The sequence below is a fragment of the Triplophysa dalaica genome, chromosome 17, assembly GCF_015846415.1.
Source record: "Triplophysa dalaica isolate WHDGS20190420 chromosome 17, ASM1584641v1, whole genome shotgun sequence".
NCBI lineage: Eukaryota > Metazoa > Chordata > Actinopteri > Cypriniformes > Nemacheilidae > Triplophysa > Triplophysa dalaica.
The window spans coordinates 7,475,237-7,495,428 of record NC_079558.1 but is presented as its reverse complement, the minus strand read 5'-3'; the positions used below and the strand labels follow the sequence as shown (position 1 = coordinate 7,495,428).

Sequence of the window (20,192 nt, the reverse complement as noted above, 5' to 3'; positions counted from 1 at the left end):
TTGGGTTCTTTTGCATAAGGTTCTGCTCACTGGTCTCGGCTGGCTGGCTTTGGGGCTCTCATTGGTCCAGCCAGCTTCTGAGACCCATAACTCAGCATGCAGCGCGTTCCGGTCACCCTCGTGTACTAACACTGCTCCATCGGAACTGTTCATTTGACGCTGGCGTGGGTGGCCGGTCATTCTGTCTTTTATTTTGGTTTCATGTGAACACGCTTATGCATGCCGACACCTCCGCTGTGATTGGTCTCATGAGCTGTGGTGTGTCCTTCTCCCTCTCCTTCTCACTTAATTCATTACTGTGCAATCTAACCACGGAGAAGAATTGTTCTTACTAACCATTGTTTTGCATGCGGAGAGGGAAGGGATAGTGAAGCATGCGTCCATTCGAGCTGATGTGTGCCAGTTGTGTCTCTGATTGCCTGTGCTTTCATTTCTAACCTCTTAGCACGCTGTGTCCCTTTTTTACCTCATATAAAAACATTGACAACTGCTGTTACTACTCACATGCACTGGATTCAAACAGTACTAACTCTCAGAACACACATACTACTAACACCATTTTTGTGTCTGCTGATTTCATTTCCGTGCTCTGTGGCACCGCTACCGTATCAGCCTGGGCTAATGTGCCGCAGACTTCCTCTGCTAACTTTAAGCATACTAGAACCTAAAAACACAGAAAGACCAAAAGAAAAACAAGCAATAACTAAGAATTTTTCAAACAGACATGAAAATGGGTTCACATTAAATCAGTTAACAGAGACAAGAAAAAAACTAAATACATAAATAAGTAGCATTGAAGGCTATAAAACAAAACAAGCATCCAAATCCTTACGAGGGGGACCAAAGCCGATTAACAGTATTCAAGTTATATGTGAGTATAGCGTGTCCTTTCCCTGTGCTTTGTTGTCTAGGTTACAATATCCGTGGATGGAATTCTGACCACCACTGGATATACTCAAGAGGACTACACCATGCTGGGCTCTGATGACTTTTTCTATGTTGGGGGGAGTCCCAGCACTGCAGATTTGCCCGGATCCCCTGTTAGCAACAACTTTATGGGATGCCTGAAAGAGGTAAAGATCACATGATCTCTGATATGTCCTGCAATGGACCAATCTTATGGACGGACAATGTCCCGGGTTCATTATTTTTTTACTTTATTTTTAATTCTGTGAGTCATAGTTCAGTAAGTTGCAAAAAGTAAATAAAAACGGTTGGTGTCGTACAAATAGATTCATTAAATTCGCATGCTACTGACGAGACAGATCTGATGAATTCTGAGACCTTATTGAAAATATGGGATAAAATAAAAACTGTGGGCTGAAAACATTGAAATTTCATTTTTTCTTTTGTTTAAACAGACAAGATGCTCGGAACTTTCAGTAAATCAATGAGAACACACCACATGTAATCAGAAACTCACATTTTAATGCAAAAATGTGTTATTTATTATTTATTTCATCTATTTTTATAGGGACACATCGACCTTGCAGTTACTTCACAACACTGATGCGATATATTAAAAATATTCTCTCCTCAATATTTTTAGCTGGGCTTATTGTAAATAAAATCCAGTGAAGCTGACTTAACCTTGCCAAAATTTGATTGCACACAAAAGTCAATGCAACGTTTGTTTACATTGTATACTAGTTCTATCATTTGTATGAACATTTTCTTTTAGACATTTGGCCGATATCTTAGCTGTGCTGCTGTGTCGGGATTGTTTTTCTTATAGAATGGGTCCCTGCACACTTTATCACTGCACTGTTCTCTCTGGCCTGTTAAAGCTCTTTACACACATCAACAACTGAGGGAATTATTCATCAGTTTTAACAGACTCACAATGGCGTTGTGGAAATGCATTTTATAATTAACACGCTTAAGTTTTCTCACATCGGAACACTGCTAATTTGAAAATGGGTCACGGATCTTCAACAGTGACAGAACTTACAAATAAACAAGAGTGTGACAAATAGGCCAAATAAGCCGATAGAAACATGGGGAAGTGAAGGGTCTAATGAATCACATTCAGATTCTCTGTGATAGATTGCTGCCCACATCCTCATATGCTCTGGTTACGATCTATGTGGTCGTAGTGCTCCTGAGAGGAAAACTATGGAGAACATGTTGTCTCATCCGCCATCTAACTTCCTTCACGTTAGACATGCGACATACCCTGTGGAATATAAAGTCCTCTGGTAGACCAGCTGGTGAAGTCAAAACAGTGCAAAGAAGTTATTTCCGTATGTGATGCAAAATGTGTTTGATGTGACACACCGTGTGAACAGCGCTTTACAAACTTCAACTGGATTGAATGGCAGCCATTTTTGTTGTTGTATATATATATAAAGAAAATGTGTGTTCATCAAATTGCATTGTACTTGGGAATAAGGTTTTTACAAGCAAATTACCTTAAGTTAAACAGTGTTAAAGGGATAGTTCGTACGAAAATGAAAATTCCCTTGTGTCTTTCAAACTTGTTTGCCTTTCTTCTGCAAAACACAAAAGAGGATTTTCTTTGAAGAGCCTTGGAGACCACGCAACATTGCTCCCCTTTGGCTTCCATTGTATTGACATCAAACCACTGAAATATTTGTCAAAATATTTTCTTTGTGTTCCACAGAAGAATTAGTCATGTACAAATTTTGGAAGTCATGAGGGTGAATAAATGATGGCCAAAATTGTTTTATATATATTACCTGTTAACTAAAATCTGCACAGTAAGATATATTTGACCATTTCAGAGAACAAGAGTAGATTTATGTGGCAACATTACCACAGGTGGGCAAGCAGGAATTGAAGCAGGTCGCATGCTGTAATTGTCCAGTCCATGTTATAATAACCTCATAAACATGCAAATTAAAACATTGACCCAGGGTTTACCGATGTACAGGGTAACAACTCAAGTACCCAGGATTTATTCCAAAGGGTAGGGTGATGTATAAACAATGTTAAACAGAGCCAGGATTGAGTTGTACCAAGGCTTAGAATCACACTAAGTTAACAATTTTAAGTGATAAAGTCATTATTTGTCTAAATGATGAAATACAGACAGGTACAAACAACTTTTAAACCAGTTTTTTAAAAAGAACAGCTCTTGGTTGAACTTAAGGCACTGTAGCTCTTGGTAATCCCTTCATTAACCTGTAGACCTACAATTAGCAATTGCTGCTCAGTGGCATTTATCCTTTTAGTCACGTCCCATCTTACACAGTGTAGGCAGCGTAGGGCTGATAATATATCATGTCGACAGTAATGCTAGAGCCTTTCTTAATGCAATTTGTTGATTCACTCGCACATTCTTACAAAAGGCACAAACACGACAAAAAACATAAAGATGCAATTTTGTCAAATATGTGGATGTGCGGCGGCACAGTGCAAACTCACCGCTTGTTTGTTCTCACAGCCTCCAGCCTTCATCTCAAAACCAATCCACAAGCAATCAATCAGTGTCAGAACATGAAAGTGCAGACTCGTGCACGCTGCGCTCGTAGGCATTCCGTGTCTGTTGTCTGCGCCGGAGCGCTATTATTTCGACAGATTAGCGGCAGGCCTGAGGTCTCTGACCTGCGTTAGCGAGCGCGGTAGCGCTTTGAACTAGCGTACGGCTGTACTTGAGAATTCTGAATGGATCTTCCTATTCTTCATTCGTTCGCAATCCTATTGACATTAAAAGCCTGCACAGGCAGTACATGGGACCTTTCAGAATTTCGCTTTGTAATTATTTTGCTTCGCAAAGGTTATCTGTGATATTTTTCAAGTAATTTGTGAGTTATGGATGTACGTGAGGTGCGCGAAGGGCCTCTAGGTGTGTGTTTGCACCAGCGTGTTATTTATGCCGAGGTTGATATATTCGGGCGTTTAGAGCAGGGTGCACGAAAAGCCCATTCATCATTAGTACGTTTGTTTTAATCGACCCCTCCTCTCATGGGCTCCTGGTCAGTGCTTTTCAGCCTCCTGATCGCTGCGATAGGGCGGCACAGACAGATGCATCGTCCTTCACCTGCTGTCCCTGCCCCTAACCTCTCATCTGTAATGCGGTCTTCTCCGGCGGCCATGTTGTGCAGTGCTTTATCATAGATCACTTCTGTTTTTCCCCTGTGCGAGTTTATGAAGCGGGAAAGAGGGGTTTCGGGGAGGGAGAGATACACTCCTGCAGGCCATTTATGGCTGTAAAGGCACTTGTGAGCATCCGTGATTGGCATTTTTGAAGCATCATCAATAGGCTTTTATTGCATCCGCATACCATTATGTTCTTCCTGGCAAGCGCTCAAATGAAATCGAATTAAAAGAGGGTTAGTGTGAACACTTCACAGTCTGCCACTCGGGTTTAAATCACAGGGTTTTGGGCGTGTAGAGGAGAGATGAAAAATGTAGCGCCACATATTCAGAGAGGATGGGAAAAAGCTCTTCTATGGTCGACGCCATAGAAATGCGAATGGGAAAATAACGCCGGTCACTTGCCTGATTATATACCTAGCTGTAGTGCAAGATAAATATGGTACAGAAATGGTTTCTTTTTACGTCGAGAACACATTTTTTAAATGTCAGAAAGGATGACAAAGAATGCGCAAAAATGAAACAGAGGACCGTCAGTAAAAATTCTTCTTTCTAATCATTTTTTATATTTTTTTCATGGATACTTAGCATTACAATTTGGTTATACATTTTTATTGAATATATGCATTCATTTCCCAATGTTTTTGGCATGTCTCTCATTTGATTTAATCACAACACGGACAAATGACACGCACATTTTTTGTATCCCAGATTTTAAATCTCTCAAACATTTCGATCACACCGTGTATTAAAAAAGCAATACAGTAACACTTTAGATAGCAGTGTTTATATTATATGTAAATATTAATGAAGAGGAAACGAAGCTCCACCAATTACCATACACTTTTATTAAATAATTGTATTTCACTGTAATTCATTAATATTACGTATTGCAAAGCATGCATAAACAAAGTCGTCCCCACTTTAATTTACAATGTTCATGTTAATGTAAATTAGAAATTACTGTATAATAGGGCCTACTAATGAACTACATCTGTTTAAAGTGTTATTATTTTGTGGAGCTGCTTTCATTTACATACTGTTTTTGTATGTTTCTATTGATTACATCAATAACCAGTTTCTGTTTCACACATTCAATGTTACATTAAAGCATTTTTTTTTTGCTTTTTAAATTATGTTTTTGCCTTCTCTTTTCTTCGAAAGGTTGTGTACAAGAACAATGATGTAAGACTCGAGCTGTCTCGGCTAGCCAAGCTAGGCGACCCCAAGATGAAGGTGAGCGGTGTGGTGGCCTTCAAGTGCGAGAACGTTGCCACGCTGGACCCCGTCACTTTCGAGACGCCCGAGTCATTCATTACCCTTGACAAGTGGACAGCCAAAAAAGCTGGTTCCATCTCCTTCGACTTCCGCACCACCGAGCCCAATGGCCTGCTCCTCTTCAGTCACGGAAAACCCAAGCAGCAGCAGCAGAAAGACCCCAAGAGCCCCAAGACATTGAAGGTGGATTTCTTCGCCATAGAGATGCTGGATGGTCACCTGTACCTTCTGCTTGACATGGGCTCGGGCACAACAAAAACCCGTTCTGTCAACAAAAAGGTCAACGATGGCGAATGGTACCACGTTGACTTTCAGAGGGATGGAAGATCAGGTAATATTCTTTATGAGTGGATTAGGAATGTGAAAGATATTGCAAGTGTTTTTCAAAATCGACAAGTAGTTAATGTACATTACATAGGCATGTGTTAAAAAATCATGAATGCCACCGAATAAAATAAGACATTTATTTAAAGCTGATCCATTCGTAATTTGACGTGTCATATTAAAAATGTGATGTTAGTGGTTGGACTAAAAAGAAGAGAAAGAAAGAAAGCTTGTCGACCATCCCAGCACTCGTTCGTTCTCTCCAAGTCACACAGCTGTTTCTTTTTTCCAACGTACTTTTGATATACTCTATGGATTGGTTCGATTTTGGCTGGTATTCAAGGTCTACAGAAATATTGACACAGCAAAGACAGCCGTGTTCCCTCTCGTTCGCATGAACACTCTTATAAACGTGCCTTCCGGAGTGCACTGTCAGGCATACATTTGAATATGAACAGTACCCGCAGTCTTCCTGTCTTCCTCCTCTTTTTCTCACTCTGTCTTCTCTGGCAGAGTTTCCATGGAAACCACATTTGGTTTCCCAAAGGAGAGGGCGAGTTAGTGCACAGCTTTGCCAAGTAAAGACATTTCATCGCTAACTCGTCCGCTATTCCCTTTCTCCTCAAACGTCGATGCTGTTTGCCTGCAGTCTAAAGAGTGGCCTTTAGGTTATTTTCTTGTTTCTGTAAAATCCTGAAAAAAACGGGAAGAGGCCGTATTGATCCGTGGTTATTGCCTTGGTGCGAATCTCTCAGCTTCCCACTCCGGATATAGAAGCGCCAGTCACCCACATTAGTTCTAACATACATCAGGAGATGGAGTTATGTGGAGAAAATTAAACGCAATTATTAAATCAGATTTCTAAAGAAAGACTTGAATTTCTGTTTCACGCCCAACACTTTATTCAACAGGGAATGGGTACGACCTGGTTAACAGAGTAGGGGCTTTTTTCCACGGTTCTAAATGATGTTTTTCATCAAATCATAGATTTCATCCGGGGGGCTCGATTTGATCATATTCTCTGGGGATCGTTGCCATCTTACATGTATGGCAGCCATTGAAGTCGGGCACAATTGAAAATTAAAAGAGAGAAGTGGCATATATGAAACGCCAGTGACAGATGGGCCATTTTCTCACAGGCCTGCGGATTGATGCGTGTCATTCTCCTTCCGGCGTGAATTGGCTGCCTACACAAATACCATTTGATCGTATATGGGCAGACGTCCTTATGCAGACTGTGTGCATGTGGGCACGCTGGTGTTTATGCATCCGTGTGTATGCAAACATGGATGTTTGTGTGACGGCATGTGCGTGTATACAGTATATGTTTGTGTCAGGTGCAATTTAATTAAAGAAAAATATGAGGCAAAATATTGCACAAATATTTACACATCTAAAAGCAGGATCAGTGCTTGATGGTTCAAAGTATGTCAATGTGATATACAGTATGTAATGTCAGTCTGACTATTATATTTGAAGAATTCGGTTCAAAGAGTTAAAATGTGTTTTCTTTACAAAGAAAGTGGCAAGATGAAAACCACTATTTTCTTTTACAAAGTTTCACATGGCATCTTTAGATTCTAGTAACATATACAATTCAAATCCAGATTTTGTTTTTAAAATATTTATTATAAAAACTGATAATCTTATCCCCAAAATGCAATAAATCCATGACAATATTTTTTTCAAAATGCATCCATTTGAATTGAATATAAAAGTTATTTTTCATATTGAAACTGTTGAAAATAAAAAAAACTGTTGCGATATATCCGCTCAATCAATCACAGCACACCATTCCACGCATTGTAAACAGTAATGGCATGCTGTGATTGGTTGAGCGGATAAATCGCATGCTGCAGCGAAGTGAGACTGTTGTATATTGCGGTTTAGAAAGAAAGGGAGACAACATGACAGAATAACACAGCGGATATCGCATTTTGCATGAAATAAAAAAAGCGACTTTTCAATACCGACCTGACACAATACTGATTTTGGCGGAAACTCGTTTTTTTTTAAAGGCCGTTTATCAAATTTTGGAACCAAACTCTTCATTTGCAACTTGTAAGCAAATTGGCTTGAATGGTTCAAACTGGTAGCAATGGACTGAGTATTAAGTAAAAGCTCAACATTAAACGTACTACATTAAAGCCATAGTTTTTCCAAAAATGAAAATTCTGTCATCATTTCTCTCAATGCAAGTCAATGTGTACAGCTGTTGTTCTTTAAAATATCTTCCTTTGTATTCTGTAGACATAAAGGTTTGAAAGGACAAGAGAGTGAGTAAATGATGACAGATTTTTCGGTTTTGGGTGAACTATCCCTTTAAAATATACAACTTACAATTACAAAAATACTGTCTTAAAATATTTTAATTGTACAAAAACATCTTGGTTCTATTTGGTTGCTTTTTGATCTCAAAATCAAATAAAACCGGATTGAAATAATGAACGTCAAATATAGAACCGGATCATGAATTTTTATTGGACTTTAAGAAACCCAAACACATAGAGGAAAGTCTATCACATGCCAAAGTGTGTGTTTGTGTGTGTATATAAAGTGAATTCAGGGCCGGCATTAGTCAGAGCTGTGTAATCACTGTGCACAGTGAATAGAAGTCGGGATGATGGAGAATTCTCATTACTGTTGACCCGCGGGAGATGTTTGGCTGCTGTTTAGGGCTACAGTCGCCAAGTCCGCACAACAGGACAAGATAGTTTGTGTTTGTGTGTGTCAGAGAGAGAGAGAGAGAGAGAGAGAGAGAGGGAAAGAAGAGGATAAACGGCGTCGCCATGCCTCATCAAATCCACGCAGACTTATTACAGGCTTAGAGGAAAATGAAATTCTTATTTACTAACACTGTTAGCATGTTACAAGTGGTATTTCTATGGTGATATATCAAATGCAGAAGAATGGATGGGGGTGTCTGTCTCGATGTATTTGTTGAAACAAGTGTCAGGGAATGAGTTACATTCAGTATAATTATAATTTACAGCGGCACCGTGTCTGGCCGTTTAGCGTTCTCTTGTGTCTTTGGGTGTGCCTGTGAATAATGAGTCCGATTCGCAAGGCCGGAATCGGTCTTTGGAATCACGGTTAATCTCCGGGAGAATTTTTCTGCCTCTCGAGGTACGTGATGCAGAATTGAGCTCGGGCCCAGAGCTCTACATCACACAGTGGAGCGATACTGCAGCCATTCATTTCAATTCCCACAATAGCCATTAATGATGAAAATAACTCGCAGATATATAAACAAATAGATCATTTACTATCCCTGGCACTTTTATAAATACACAGACGTGCATACTTGTTATCAGACCCGCTGTTTTCTCCTGTGATCTATTTTACTGAAAACCTGTGTGCTTTTAGGACAGAGAAAGTGTATTTTTGTTTGGATGTCTAAAGCCATTTAAAAGCAGTATATAGACTTTAAATATCAAATCTGCATTTTTCCAACACATTAAATCAAAAGTAGGAAATGATGCTTAATGTCTGTGATGTTATAGGGGTAGTTTACCCCAAAATGAAAATTCTGTCATCATTTACTTATCCTCTTGTCAATACAAATCTGTTTGACTTTCTTTCTTCCTCAGAACACCAAAAGTTATTTTGAACAAGGTTGGGAAACTAAACAGTGACTGTACCCATTCAATGGATGCCGTCGCTGTCTAGCTTTACAACATTCTTTGAGATATCTTCTTTTGTGTTCTACAAAAGAAAGAAAGTCATTTTGGGTGAACTATCACTTTAACTACAGGCTGGATATGTGACAAGCCTTCGATATGTCCCACCCAAGCTTCTTGTTTGGGCGAGACACATCAAAAGTAACTCCTTTTGAGCCACTTCACAGGTTCTTTAAAACGTCGACAACCCAAACCTATAAAAGCGGCCATCACTTTATCGCCTGCCGCCTGACCCCTCAGATACAGTCACACTAATTTGTCCTTATAATAGAGGCTGCGTTCTTGTTTCTAAAGAAGAAACATTCTGGCAGGGAAAGGGCAACATCTCTAATTCTAAGCCTGCTTTTATTGAGTTTGGACTGTGTGTCGGACACTAATAAACAGGATTCAGCAGTGGCCAGAGCTTTGTGTTAATCCCTGGCTGTTCTCTGCTATCTTTCCAGTAATGGCTTTTGCTTTTGTAACTGCCTTCAAGGCGTGAATAATGGCAGCGCATAAGGGTAGAAAATGAGATGAAAATTCTGAATTGCTGGCCGCGTTTAAACGCCTGTTTGCTGGAGTTGCCAGAAAAACAGTGAGGGTTATTATGTAACTTGTGAAAGTGTTTTAACATTATTAGAGCGAATAAAGACTTGCCTCACCTGCGAGCATTGTCTTTTTGTCATCATCTCTATATTAAACACTGTTGCAGTTCAAGTGGTTATTTCAGAGGTAAACCGTAAAATGGAAAATGAACTAAAGCGTCAGTGAGAAAAGTGTTTTGGGGGAATAAAACCTTTGTGTGACTGAACCAGTCATAAGCAGTAAATTGGAAATGAATAGGATTGAAGGATTATTTTATTATTTGCCCTTCAGATAATGATGACTATACAGTGAATCTTGTCTACTGTTGCTATGGGGACTGATTTTTAAATCTTTGTCTTTTCTGTAATGGTCAGTGCTGTGATATTACGACACCCAAAAACCCAAATTTCATGAAATTTGAGACCTGGTGCAAATAAGAATCCATCAGTAATGTTTTTGATACCTGATTTCCAAAAATGTGTACCGCATATATCATTAAAATAGTATTTAGCTAAAACTGGATTGAGATGTTTTTTGGGAATAAACAGAGATTAGATAAAGATTATACATATCAACATAGCAAAATTTAATCCAATGATAAAACAATAATGCCAAAAACACTAGGCAAAAAAAAACAGTATATCAAACGCTAAATCAAGATTTAACAAGTTTAGATGCTAAACAACACAAACTTTCTTGAGGAAACTGAAATTGAGAGATCTGGATTGTCTTCCACAATGTCTGTGTGCTCCGAAGGCAAAACAAGTTATATTACGAGAAAAAGGAGAGTCAATCTCACCACCCTTTAAGAGTCTAACTTGCATTTGTAATTTCTCATCAAAACTGAATCAAACTTCTTTAAAAAGTTGGCATTACTTTCACCAATTTAATTTTGCTCCTATGGTTTCCACACAGGCACCATCTCGGTCAACTCGATCCGTACTCCCTACAATGCTCCCGGTGAGAGCGAGATCCTGGACTTGGATGACAAACTCTACCTGGGAGGCCTGCCAGAGGATCGCGCTGGGCTGATCTTCCCCACGGAGGTCTGGACCGCTCTGCTGAACTACGGTTATGTGGGCTGCGTGCGAGATCTGTTCATGGACGGCCAGAGCAAAGACATCCGGCGGTTAGCGGAGGCCCAGAGGGCGGTTGGGGTGAAGCCGTCCTGTTCTAAGGAACCACCAAAGCAGTGCCTGAGCAACCCCTGTCTTAACAGTGCCACTTGCAGGGAGGGCTGGAACCGTTATGTGTGTGACTGCTCTGGGACGGGCTATTTGGGCCGCTCTTGTGAGAGAGGTGAGTCACTGCATAAGAGTGCATGTAAACCCTAGTAGTCTTCCTCAATTTACTGGAAAAAATATCTTATTTTTTTAAACTTTAGTCTGACTTGATAGCCCCGCCCCCAGTGAAATCTGGTTACCAATCTGGTTTAAACCAACTAGAATTTTGTAATGGTTCGGCTCAGTTTCATCTGCAGCTATGCTTTATTAATATAATTGCCATTTGTTTTGATTTATTTCTTTTTTTGTTATAAAATACAAATAGATTTATAAATACAGACAGAACAAAAATAGTGACTTTGGTGTCAAACGATGTTTAGGTGCCACTGTAGTTGTGTAAATCTCAAATATTGACTACGATTTGAAAAAAAATCTTTGTGAAGAATTTTACTTTCATTGAGGACAAAACGAGGAGGCTAGGAAGCATCACTGCTTCTATGGAAGGCCTGTACACTCTTTTTCTCTCGTGTATAAAATAATCAGTCACGACTTGTAAAGGCGTTTCACTCATTCAGAGAAATTGTGTCCATTGTGTTGCATAAAGGAGAGATAGCGCAGGGGAGAGCGACATTCACTGCTTTGTCACCTCGGCCCCGGCATGGAAAAATATCTCTTCTTTGTCAGTTCAGCCTTGACATCGTGGCAAAAAGAGCGGCCAAGCTGACGTTGCCGTTACCGTGGTAATTGTGTTTCTTTTCAGTCTGTGTTATCTTTAGAAAGAGGCACTCAAGCATGGATTATGTTTTAGGTTTTTGTTTCCCTCCCTAGGAGAATTTTAACTCTGTTGTTTTTCCGGATGAACAAAGAAGCCAGTGCATCCCTCCCCATTCTAGAAATGGAGTTAGCATGAGCTTTTGTTTCATTCTGCACTGTCCAGTTATGCGTCTCCCCCCCTCACAGGCGCCTCTGTACAGTATATTCTGGCTGGCCTCTGCGAAGTGCTTTAAGCTATACTGGCTAATTGTTTAATGGAAGAGCATCTCTCTTAAGCTTGTTGATGTTGTCTGGACACAGTATTGCCCTGCAGCAAAGCCACTGCTTTGGGAACATAAAATCAATTATATTTGCAACGTTGGAGCTTTTTGTCTGGAATTATATGGAAATGATCCGGTCAATTTAGCCATCACAGTGGGTGATTTTGCAATTGCTAGTTACTCTTACTACCTGAAGAGGGTAAAGCAGTATTGTGTGGTTAATATAGGGATGTACCTGTGATACACTGCAACACCGCCCAAAACAGATAAAACATAATAACGTTTTTTGGAAATAGCTAAAAAAACAGTAAGGGACTAATGTTTAAAGTGTATATTATTTTGTCTTAAAGAAATGAAATAAAAAGCATCGAAATCTTAAAGTGGATGTTGAGCACACTGGGATGTAGATAAGATCGATCTAAAAAAAAAAACTCCAGCTGAAACTAATGGATTTTGTTGTCTCTGAAGAGAAAGTGTTTATCATTAGAAACAGAGCTGGGTAAACAAACAGCATTTTATATAAATAACACTTATAATGCACATACTGCAACTATGAATATTTGTACGTAGCTCTGAGATAAATATAGAAAGTAATAAATCATTTTTGCATTTCACATGTGCTTAAACTAAAAGGCATTTTGATGTAAGATGCCATGATGCATTTTTAGACACAACATTTTAATGTAAAATTAACTTATTTGAATGGATGAACGCAGCACTCCTATCTTTGCTGTTTGACACTTTCACGATCTTAAAGGATCAATGTGGAGATTTTAGCGGCATCTAGGGGTGAGGTTGCCAACCAACAGCTCATTCCACAACTCCCCCCTCCCTTTCGAAGCACTACGGCAACTGACACTCGACAAAAATGTCGTCACGTTTTTGTTTCATTGCCGAAAGAAGCAGCATTTACAAAACAGGCTCTGTAGAGTTTGCCTGTTTCGGGCTACTGTAGAAACAACATGGCGAATTCCATGCAAGGGGACCAGAAGGGTAAAATAGCTCATTCTAATGTAAACATAATATAACGATTCATTATGTAAGGTCTTTATACACCTCTGAGGACATAGTTATGTATATTATATTGCAGTTCTGTCAATAAATCCTCAAAAAAATACACTTTGAAGTTTATCTTTGCTACAGTATAAACATTTGCTATGCCCTTAAATCAGGATCGATGATGATTAAACTACAAAAAATGTATACTGACAATAAGTCATTATTAAATAATCAATATACGTAAATGAAATATCAATAAACATTAATATGCAATAGCATTAGATACATGCTTTCTCCATATTAGATATTTTTCTGGCAATAAAAACAACTTTTGCATAATGGTACAATGGGGAACATTTTTTGAGAATGTTATAAACTGAGGAAAAAATCTAACATATGGAGACTGGGTGTGTTGAGGAGCTGTAAAATAATAATAATGAACAGATTCAGATGTTCTCAGAATGTGTAGTTAAGCTCACAGTTGGCCCTGCCCAGCTGTGTGAGGTGAAACAAACTTGGTGCATAAATCCATAACCATCCAGCTGCTGTTAGTGCTTGACTTGCTTGGCAAACAACAGCCCCAGAATAACATCTGCCCCAATTTCCTCATATTTCCCCAAGACATCTAATGGGCCTATCAATAGCTGATGGTCCTGCAGAGTTTTACCTCATAGCATGTGTTGTTTCGGAAGCCGATTTAAACAGCCAAGCCCTAGTAGGCGTCTCTTTGATTTCCTTCAGGCACACTTGCCTGATCGCACGGTTGGCAGGTCGTTCACGTTGATTCCCAAGTTGGTATTTGTTTTGATACCTCGTCCGCAGTGCACTTCTGGACCTCATGAGGTGTCGTGTTACGTGCTGAAAAATTGTAACATGCATTTACGTTGAAGGTTCCATCGGAATGCGGGAACTCACCACGAGCGAACCTGAATAATGCATGATGACTCTGCGCCAACTCATCCTGTTTATCATGATTGTTGAACACACATTTCCCTAATCCCTGTGGCAACCATAGCTCCTGCTTGCTGCAGTGTTCTGCTGTGGATAGCGTTGGGCTTGGTAGGGGAGGGGTGGCCTGCAGCTCCACCGCGTTATTCTTGACTTTCTGGATGTCGCCTAGCGCTCTGAGAAGCGTGTTGGCAACTGAACACGGAATGACATCATGATTTAAAGAGGAGATCTTATTATTTGCAGGGAGATATGTCTTCTGCTGGTTCTCCTTTGGCTTGACTGTCGTGATGCTTTACAGTTCATTACAGTGATGTATTAGTCTAATAAGATGCATTTGACAGAAAATGTATAAGATTGATTGATAGGTGCCAAAATTATTAATTATTAATATGATGCATCTTGTGTTGTCCGCTTTGATGCTTGTAGGTGATATGACAACCATATTTTAGGTATTTATATGTTGCTGAATATAAAACCGTAGGAATAAAAGCACGTGTGAGGACTTGATTTCAAGGGACAGGTGGAGCAGGACTGTGATAGGATCTATTTGCATGCGTTTGGTGGATGCTGCATTTCAGAGAAGGAGTTGGAAGGGACCAAGCACTAAATGAAAGTAGGAGCAGATGGAGGAGCAGATGGAGAGAGTGACCAGCCATGTGCACCCCTCTCTACCTGCGCTCCTCCAGTTCCGTCTCTCCTCAACCGGGATGAGGATGAGTTTGAGCAGCTTTCGTGGCGGGTTAGCACTTGTTGTGACAAGAATGTTCGTTAATTGAGAGCTCTTTGGCATTAGAAAAACACAGTAAATACATTTAAAAAACACAGAACAGATTCAAACCTTCCTGATTCTGACCTAGTCATGGTCATTTTTAAATGGTAAAATGGTCCTGAAAACTGTGTACCAAGCAAGGGGTGTTCAACGACTAATCATGAATAATAGCATAATAAAAGTTTGTGTTTATAATAATATATGTCTGTACATATTTATTTTATATTTATAAAAATGCACATGCCTATACCTGTATAAATTAAATAAATCAATGTTTGTAATTTAAATTATAAACATTTATTATATACATTTATTTTTAATTTAAATATATACATACACACACACACACACACACACAGAAACACACACACACACAAACACATATACGTATATATATTATAATATATGAATGATACAGTATATATTTGAAATATTTCCTAATTATATATGTTAATGTGTACGTGTTTATAAATACAAAATAAATATGCACAGACATATATTATTATAAACATAAACTTTTATTCTGGAAGCGATTAATAGTTGAACAGCCCTATGCCTTCATTATTTATTTTGAAGTACTTTTTAAATGCCTTTTACAGTATTAAGAGTTTTCCGAACGTCAGACACATTAAGTTTTTTTTTTAAGTTGATGTACCTGGTCAAAAAGAAGTGTCAGTAAGGAGCCGGTATGAGATGTTAAATAAGACAAGATGTATGTGTGAATAAAAACAAAATAAAAAAATCAGTGAAAAGCAAATAATGTCAAATTATTGGTAAATTGTGAAAATATTAAGTATTGTGTTCATTGCAGAATACATAATATGGTAGCCATGAAATTAGCAAGACGAAGGAGTCATTTTTTTTAAGATGTCATTTCGGACAGTTCTTTGCACCCAGGGTATGTTGTCACAGTGACTGTGAATCCTCTTGTGATGCATAAGAACTGCTGTATATTGTTAGCAGACAAACTATAGTATATAAACTAGTCAGGGTGTAAAAATTGTGTTCTAAGAGAGTTTATTTTCAAAAATGTCCACAGTATTTCAGAAAACATGACTACTATCTGCAGCGTAATTTGCGGTCAGCTGAGCTCCCTCAATCAATCCTTCAATACTGTCATTTCCCACCCCCCTCTGTTCGGTCTACGTGTTGTTTTCCTAGCGTATTTCTTAATTTGAAACCTCTATAGACCTTGGCGAGGCACAGTGAGCTTCTCTTCCATCTTGTCCAGATTGGATGTGATGTGTGTGCTGTCGAGCAGTGCGGATGCCATGCCGTTGCGCTCTCCCGCTGCGTGACTGCATAGCCCTGTTCGAGGAGGCAATGAGGGTCTTTCTGAACCACCGGCCGTACCTCTCTTTTCATTATCCTCTCCCGTGGCGTTAGACTGCTCTGCTGGAGATGAGAGGGGGGCTCGTTTGTCAAGCTGTCATTATTTTGAGACCGGCTCCTCTTGGGTGCGGACCGCGATGGGGATTGAGGTCAAAGGGTACGGAGGGATCTCCAGCCCTGGGGAGGTGGGCACAGTGCTCTGTGGTGGAGCCCAATAGTTAAAGTCAACATGAAATGGTGTTTCGCTTTCGTAATACGACACATTTCAGAAAGAAATGGAACGTTAAATGAGACCAAAAAAGTAGGGTGAGATATGAGTCCATCCAGTGGGAATTGAGGAGATTGTGCAAAATGGGCGTTCTGTAGCAGTACAGAGTCAGACTTGAATGCAAATTTGCTGTGTATGTGCAACATTGAAAATGAAGGTCATAGTCAACCTCAGGAGCATCAGTGCTAACTCCTCTTTTTCAAATCCATATTGATTCTTTTGAGAAGTATAGAAGGTTAACATTTCGATAAAACACTTTTTTTTTCGACATTTATAAATATTAGTACAACACAACCAGGATTGTGTATTAATATTTGAATTTAAATGTGTTTTCATTTAATTTTGACTTCGAAGATCTTAGATGAAACTGTATACTTTTAGGTTCTCAACTCAAAAAAGAGCAATTCATGAGCATAGATTGCTCCAAGGAGCATTGTAGTATAATATACTGATCTTGGATATTAAAAAAATGTTCTGTATTTCACTAACCTCAATTGGATACAGTACGTCACATCAGCCAGCTGCTATAAATGGCGAAACTTTCACTAAGGAGCACAAAATAGTAGAAAACTGCCAAAAATCTAAGTGAATCATTATTTTTGAACAGAATATGTTTATGATTATTCTGTCCAATCAATCTTTCAGATGTAGAAATGTCTATTCATTTGTGTATTTACAGTAAAAAAAATGACATCCCCCATTTTAATTCTAAAAGACTGGGCTTGTTTTGCAAGACATTAGACACATGTTCTTGCAACGCAAATACAATATCTTATCCATTGGCTACATTGACACGCACGCACACACATTATTCCTCTGGGCTGAATGTACATCCCTGTGCTAATTAGTATGGATGCTACCGTACTCGTGTTCCTGTCTTCGCCTTGTTTCCGCTGTCTCCTTCTCTCTGTTGTGCTCTCGGGCTCTGCAATAGCGTAACCGAAACAGCGGAAAGCCCGAAACAAGACAGGCACAAAAATTAAAGCGTGTGTGTGTCTGGGTGTGCGACGATGAGGGCAGCCTAATTGGTGCAAGCCTGCAGCTTCATCATCTCCACTACTCCCTCACAAGCAAGTGATGTCTCTGTACTGGTTCCATGCCAGATGTTGTCCTCTGGCTGAGAGGCCGGCCTTTGCGCAGAGACAGATGTGTCCAGCCTCCATGCTGCTAAGTTATCTGGACATGTATGCAGTACAGAGTTCCTCAATGGAACCATTCTGCATTTCTTCCACACCTATTTTTCTAGCAAAACTTTTGAGCTCAGCTCAGCACTTCTGCGCTTCTATTGGCCATTTTCCACCAAAATGGTGTTGATGTGTACTTTAGTCGTTGCTCATCCAGAGGAAACAAAACCTCTCTTAAAACTATCTTGCATTTTTTATTATGTGACGTCTTTAACCAAAATTCTACATAACCGGCAAAAAACATAAATATCATAGTCTTTGTTCACAAGTCCTATTGAAATATATATATATATATATATTTATATTTGTTTATTAAAGATCAGTTTTTTTCGTTTTGCCTTTAATTGTAAAGCTCAGATGTAGAGAGGACAGGAAGCAAAGTGGGAGAGAGAAGGGGGTGGGACCACGAGACGGGAATCGAACTCGGGTCGCCATATGCGCAACCGCCCAACATGTTGGATCACTGCTCCCTAGGCTATCAGCTCTGACCTATTGAAATATATTGCAATATTTCATGTTTTTTAATTAAGTGTATTTTATATCACAAGATGCGTTTAAAAAAAAGAAGTATTTTGGTTAACTTAAAAAAATAACCGGAGCCTTAAAATGTTGAGTATTTCAACTTAAAAATATTCGTTAACTAATGAATTTCATGCAAACTCATTGTGTTAACTAATATTTTTAAATTAAATTCATTCATGATTTATAATTTTAAACATAATAAAACATAATAAAATAATTTGAATCATCGTCTTTTATATAATAGTAAGAAGTAATTTAGATTTTTTTACATTTATTAATATAAATTAAGGATATTTGCCCTAGCAGCTGGTGAGCTTATGCCATCACTCAGAGACCTCAACTATCTCCTATTGCAAATGAGATGTCTTGAGATTCTGCCCACCAAATTAAATTCCTTGATAAAATAATTGTCATATGAATAAACAGATAAGAGGAATAGACGGTGGTAAACAGTTCCTTAGAAACCCATCAGCAGGAATACATAATATGGGTCTTGGTAAACACTGCTTTGCAATGAAAATAACAAATAAACCTGGCATTTAACTTCTGGTTAGAATGAGCTGTGCTGATAAGTGATATTGTTATGAAATGCTGTTTAGAATCTCAGTGTCTGGCTGTAGTTCTTTTGTAACCAGTTTGTCATCTGTCACCATCAGCCCTGGGGTTTATGATCAGCCACAGAGCCGCTGTCATTGCCGAACACTCTCATATTTTAGTGTTTCTCAAATTCTCTCTCTCTTTCTCTCTCAGATGCCACTATCCTCAGTTATGATGGCAGTAAGTTTATGAAGATCCAGTTACCAGTGGTGATGCACACAGAGGCAGAGGATGTGTCGCTACGGTTTCGTTCCCAGCGTGCCTACGGTGTTCTCATGGCAACCACCTCCCGCAACTCTGCTGACACTTTGAGACTGGAGCTGGATGGAGGGCGTGTCCGACTCACCGTCAATCTAGGTACCTCAGCCAATTAGAGTGCTCACTGCTATCCCTACACACAGACATAAAGCTTATACTGTATGTGACACAACATGGCAGGGAATAATTTGTTGAATAAAGAATGATTTACAGTAGTTTTACATTACCAGCTAAATTTATTGATACAGTATAAATACAATTTATGAGGTGACACACACAGAAGCTATATTAGTGAGGACCTATTATATACCGTATGCAATAGTTTATATATTAGATAATTGTTATATATATGTATTATGTACTACCCAATAATATAAATGTCTTGAAAGTATTACATGTCAAGTAAGACATAATTTGGCCTATTTATGAGAATAGTGAAGATGACTACAGATGTCTCTTTAAATCTGTTGACATGTTCACTATATTTGTGAGGAGATTTTTTTATATTTGGCCCTCACAAATGTAGCCAAAATCTACAGACACATTTACTTAGCCATCCAAGTGAGGACTTATATTATTTTTATATAAATCCGTTTTAATTACCAGAATCATAATATGTTATTAATTCATTTATTACTTATGTACATCTTTTGTCTGAGTAAGTGAACTTTTGTCCTCAAACTATGGCTAAGTAACCCCCACACACGCAATGATTTCACAGACATTGAAAATTCTTTTGCTGTCTTTGTGCATTGAAGAAAAGGATGTAGCACCTTCAAAGGCCAGAGTCTGCTGCCAAGCGCTCACTCCCAGATGAGCACGTTCTAGACTTGCCCTACCAGAGAGTGCACAGTCCCTGCCCTGCCCTGATCCGCACTGTACTACACCTGCATAATACATACTCACATATACCGCAGTCTTCTCTTCACACTTCCCACTCGACAACCCGTTATTCCTCCCAGTGCATCGCCTTTGCGCATGTCTCTACCCACAAGGCAGTGTATATTCCTAACAGCCATATATAAAACACTCCCGCTCCACTCATGAAGCCGCATGAGTTCAACTTTGGTTCACATTCAGAATTTGTAAACATCAACAATTTAACTGCTTGTATTCTGTCCACCCACGTTATGTCAGCTACAAAGAGCTA

General features: G+C 39.1%; 1 protein-coding gene across 1 annotated transcript in view; it reads left to right on the top strand.

The window, feature by feature from the left end:
• The window catches only part of nrxn1a (neurexin 1a), a 133,878-nt gene that overhangs the window by 45,052 nt on the left and 68,634 nt on the right, over positions 1-20,192 (top strand). The window contains exons 4-7 of the mRNA XM_056771911.1: positions 912-1,073; positions 5,224-5,668; positions 10,821-11,204; positions 18,938-19,141. Of these exons, the coding sequence (XP_056627889.1) occupies positions 912-1,073; positions 5,224-5,668; positions 10,821-11,204; positions 18,938-19,141 (1,195 nt within the window). The remainder of the gene's footprint in view (positions 1-911; positions 1,074-5,223; positions 5,669-10,820; positions 11,205-18,937; positions 19,142-20,192) is intronic.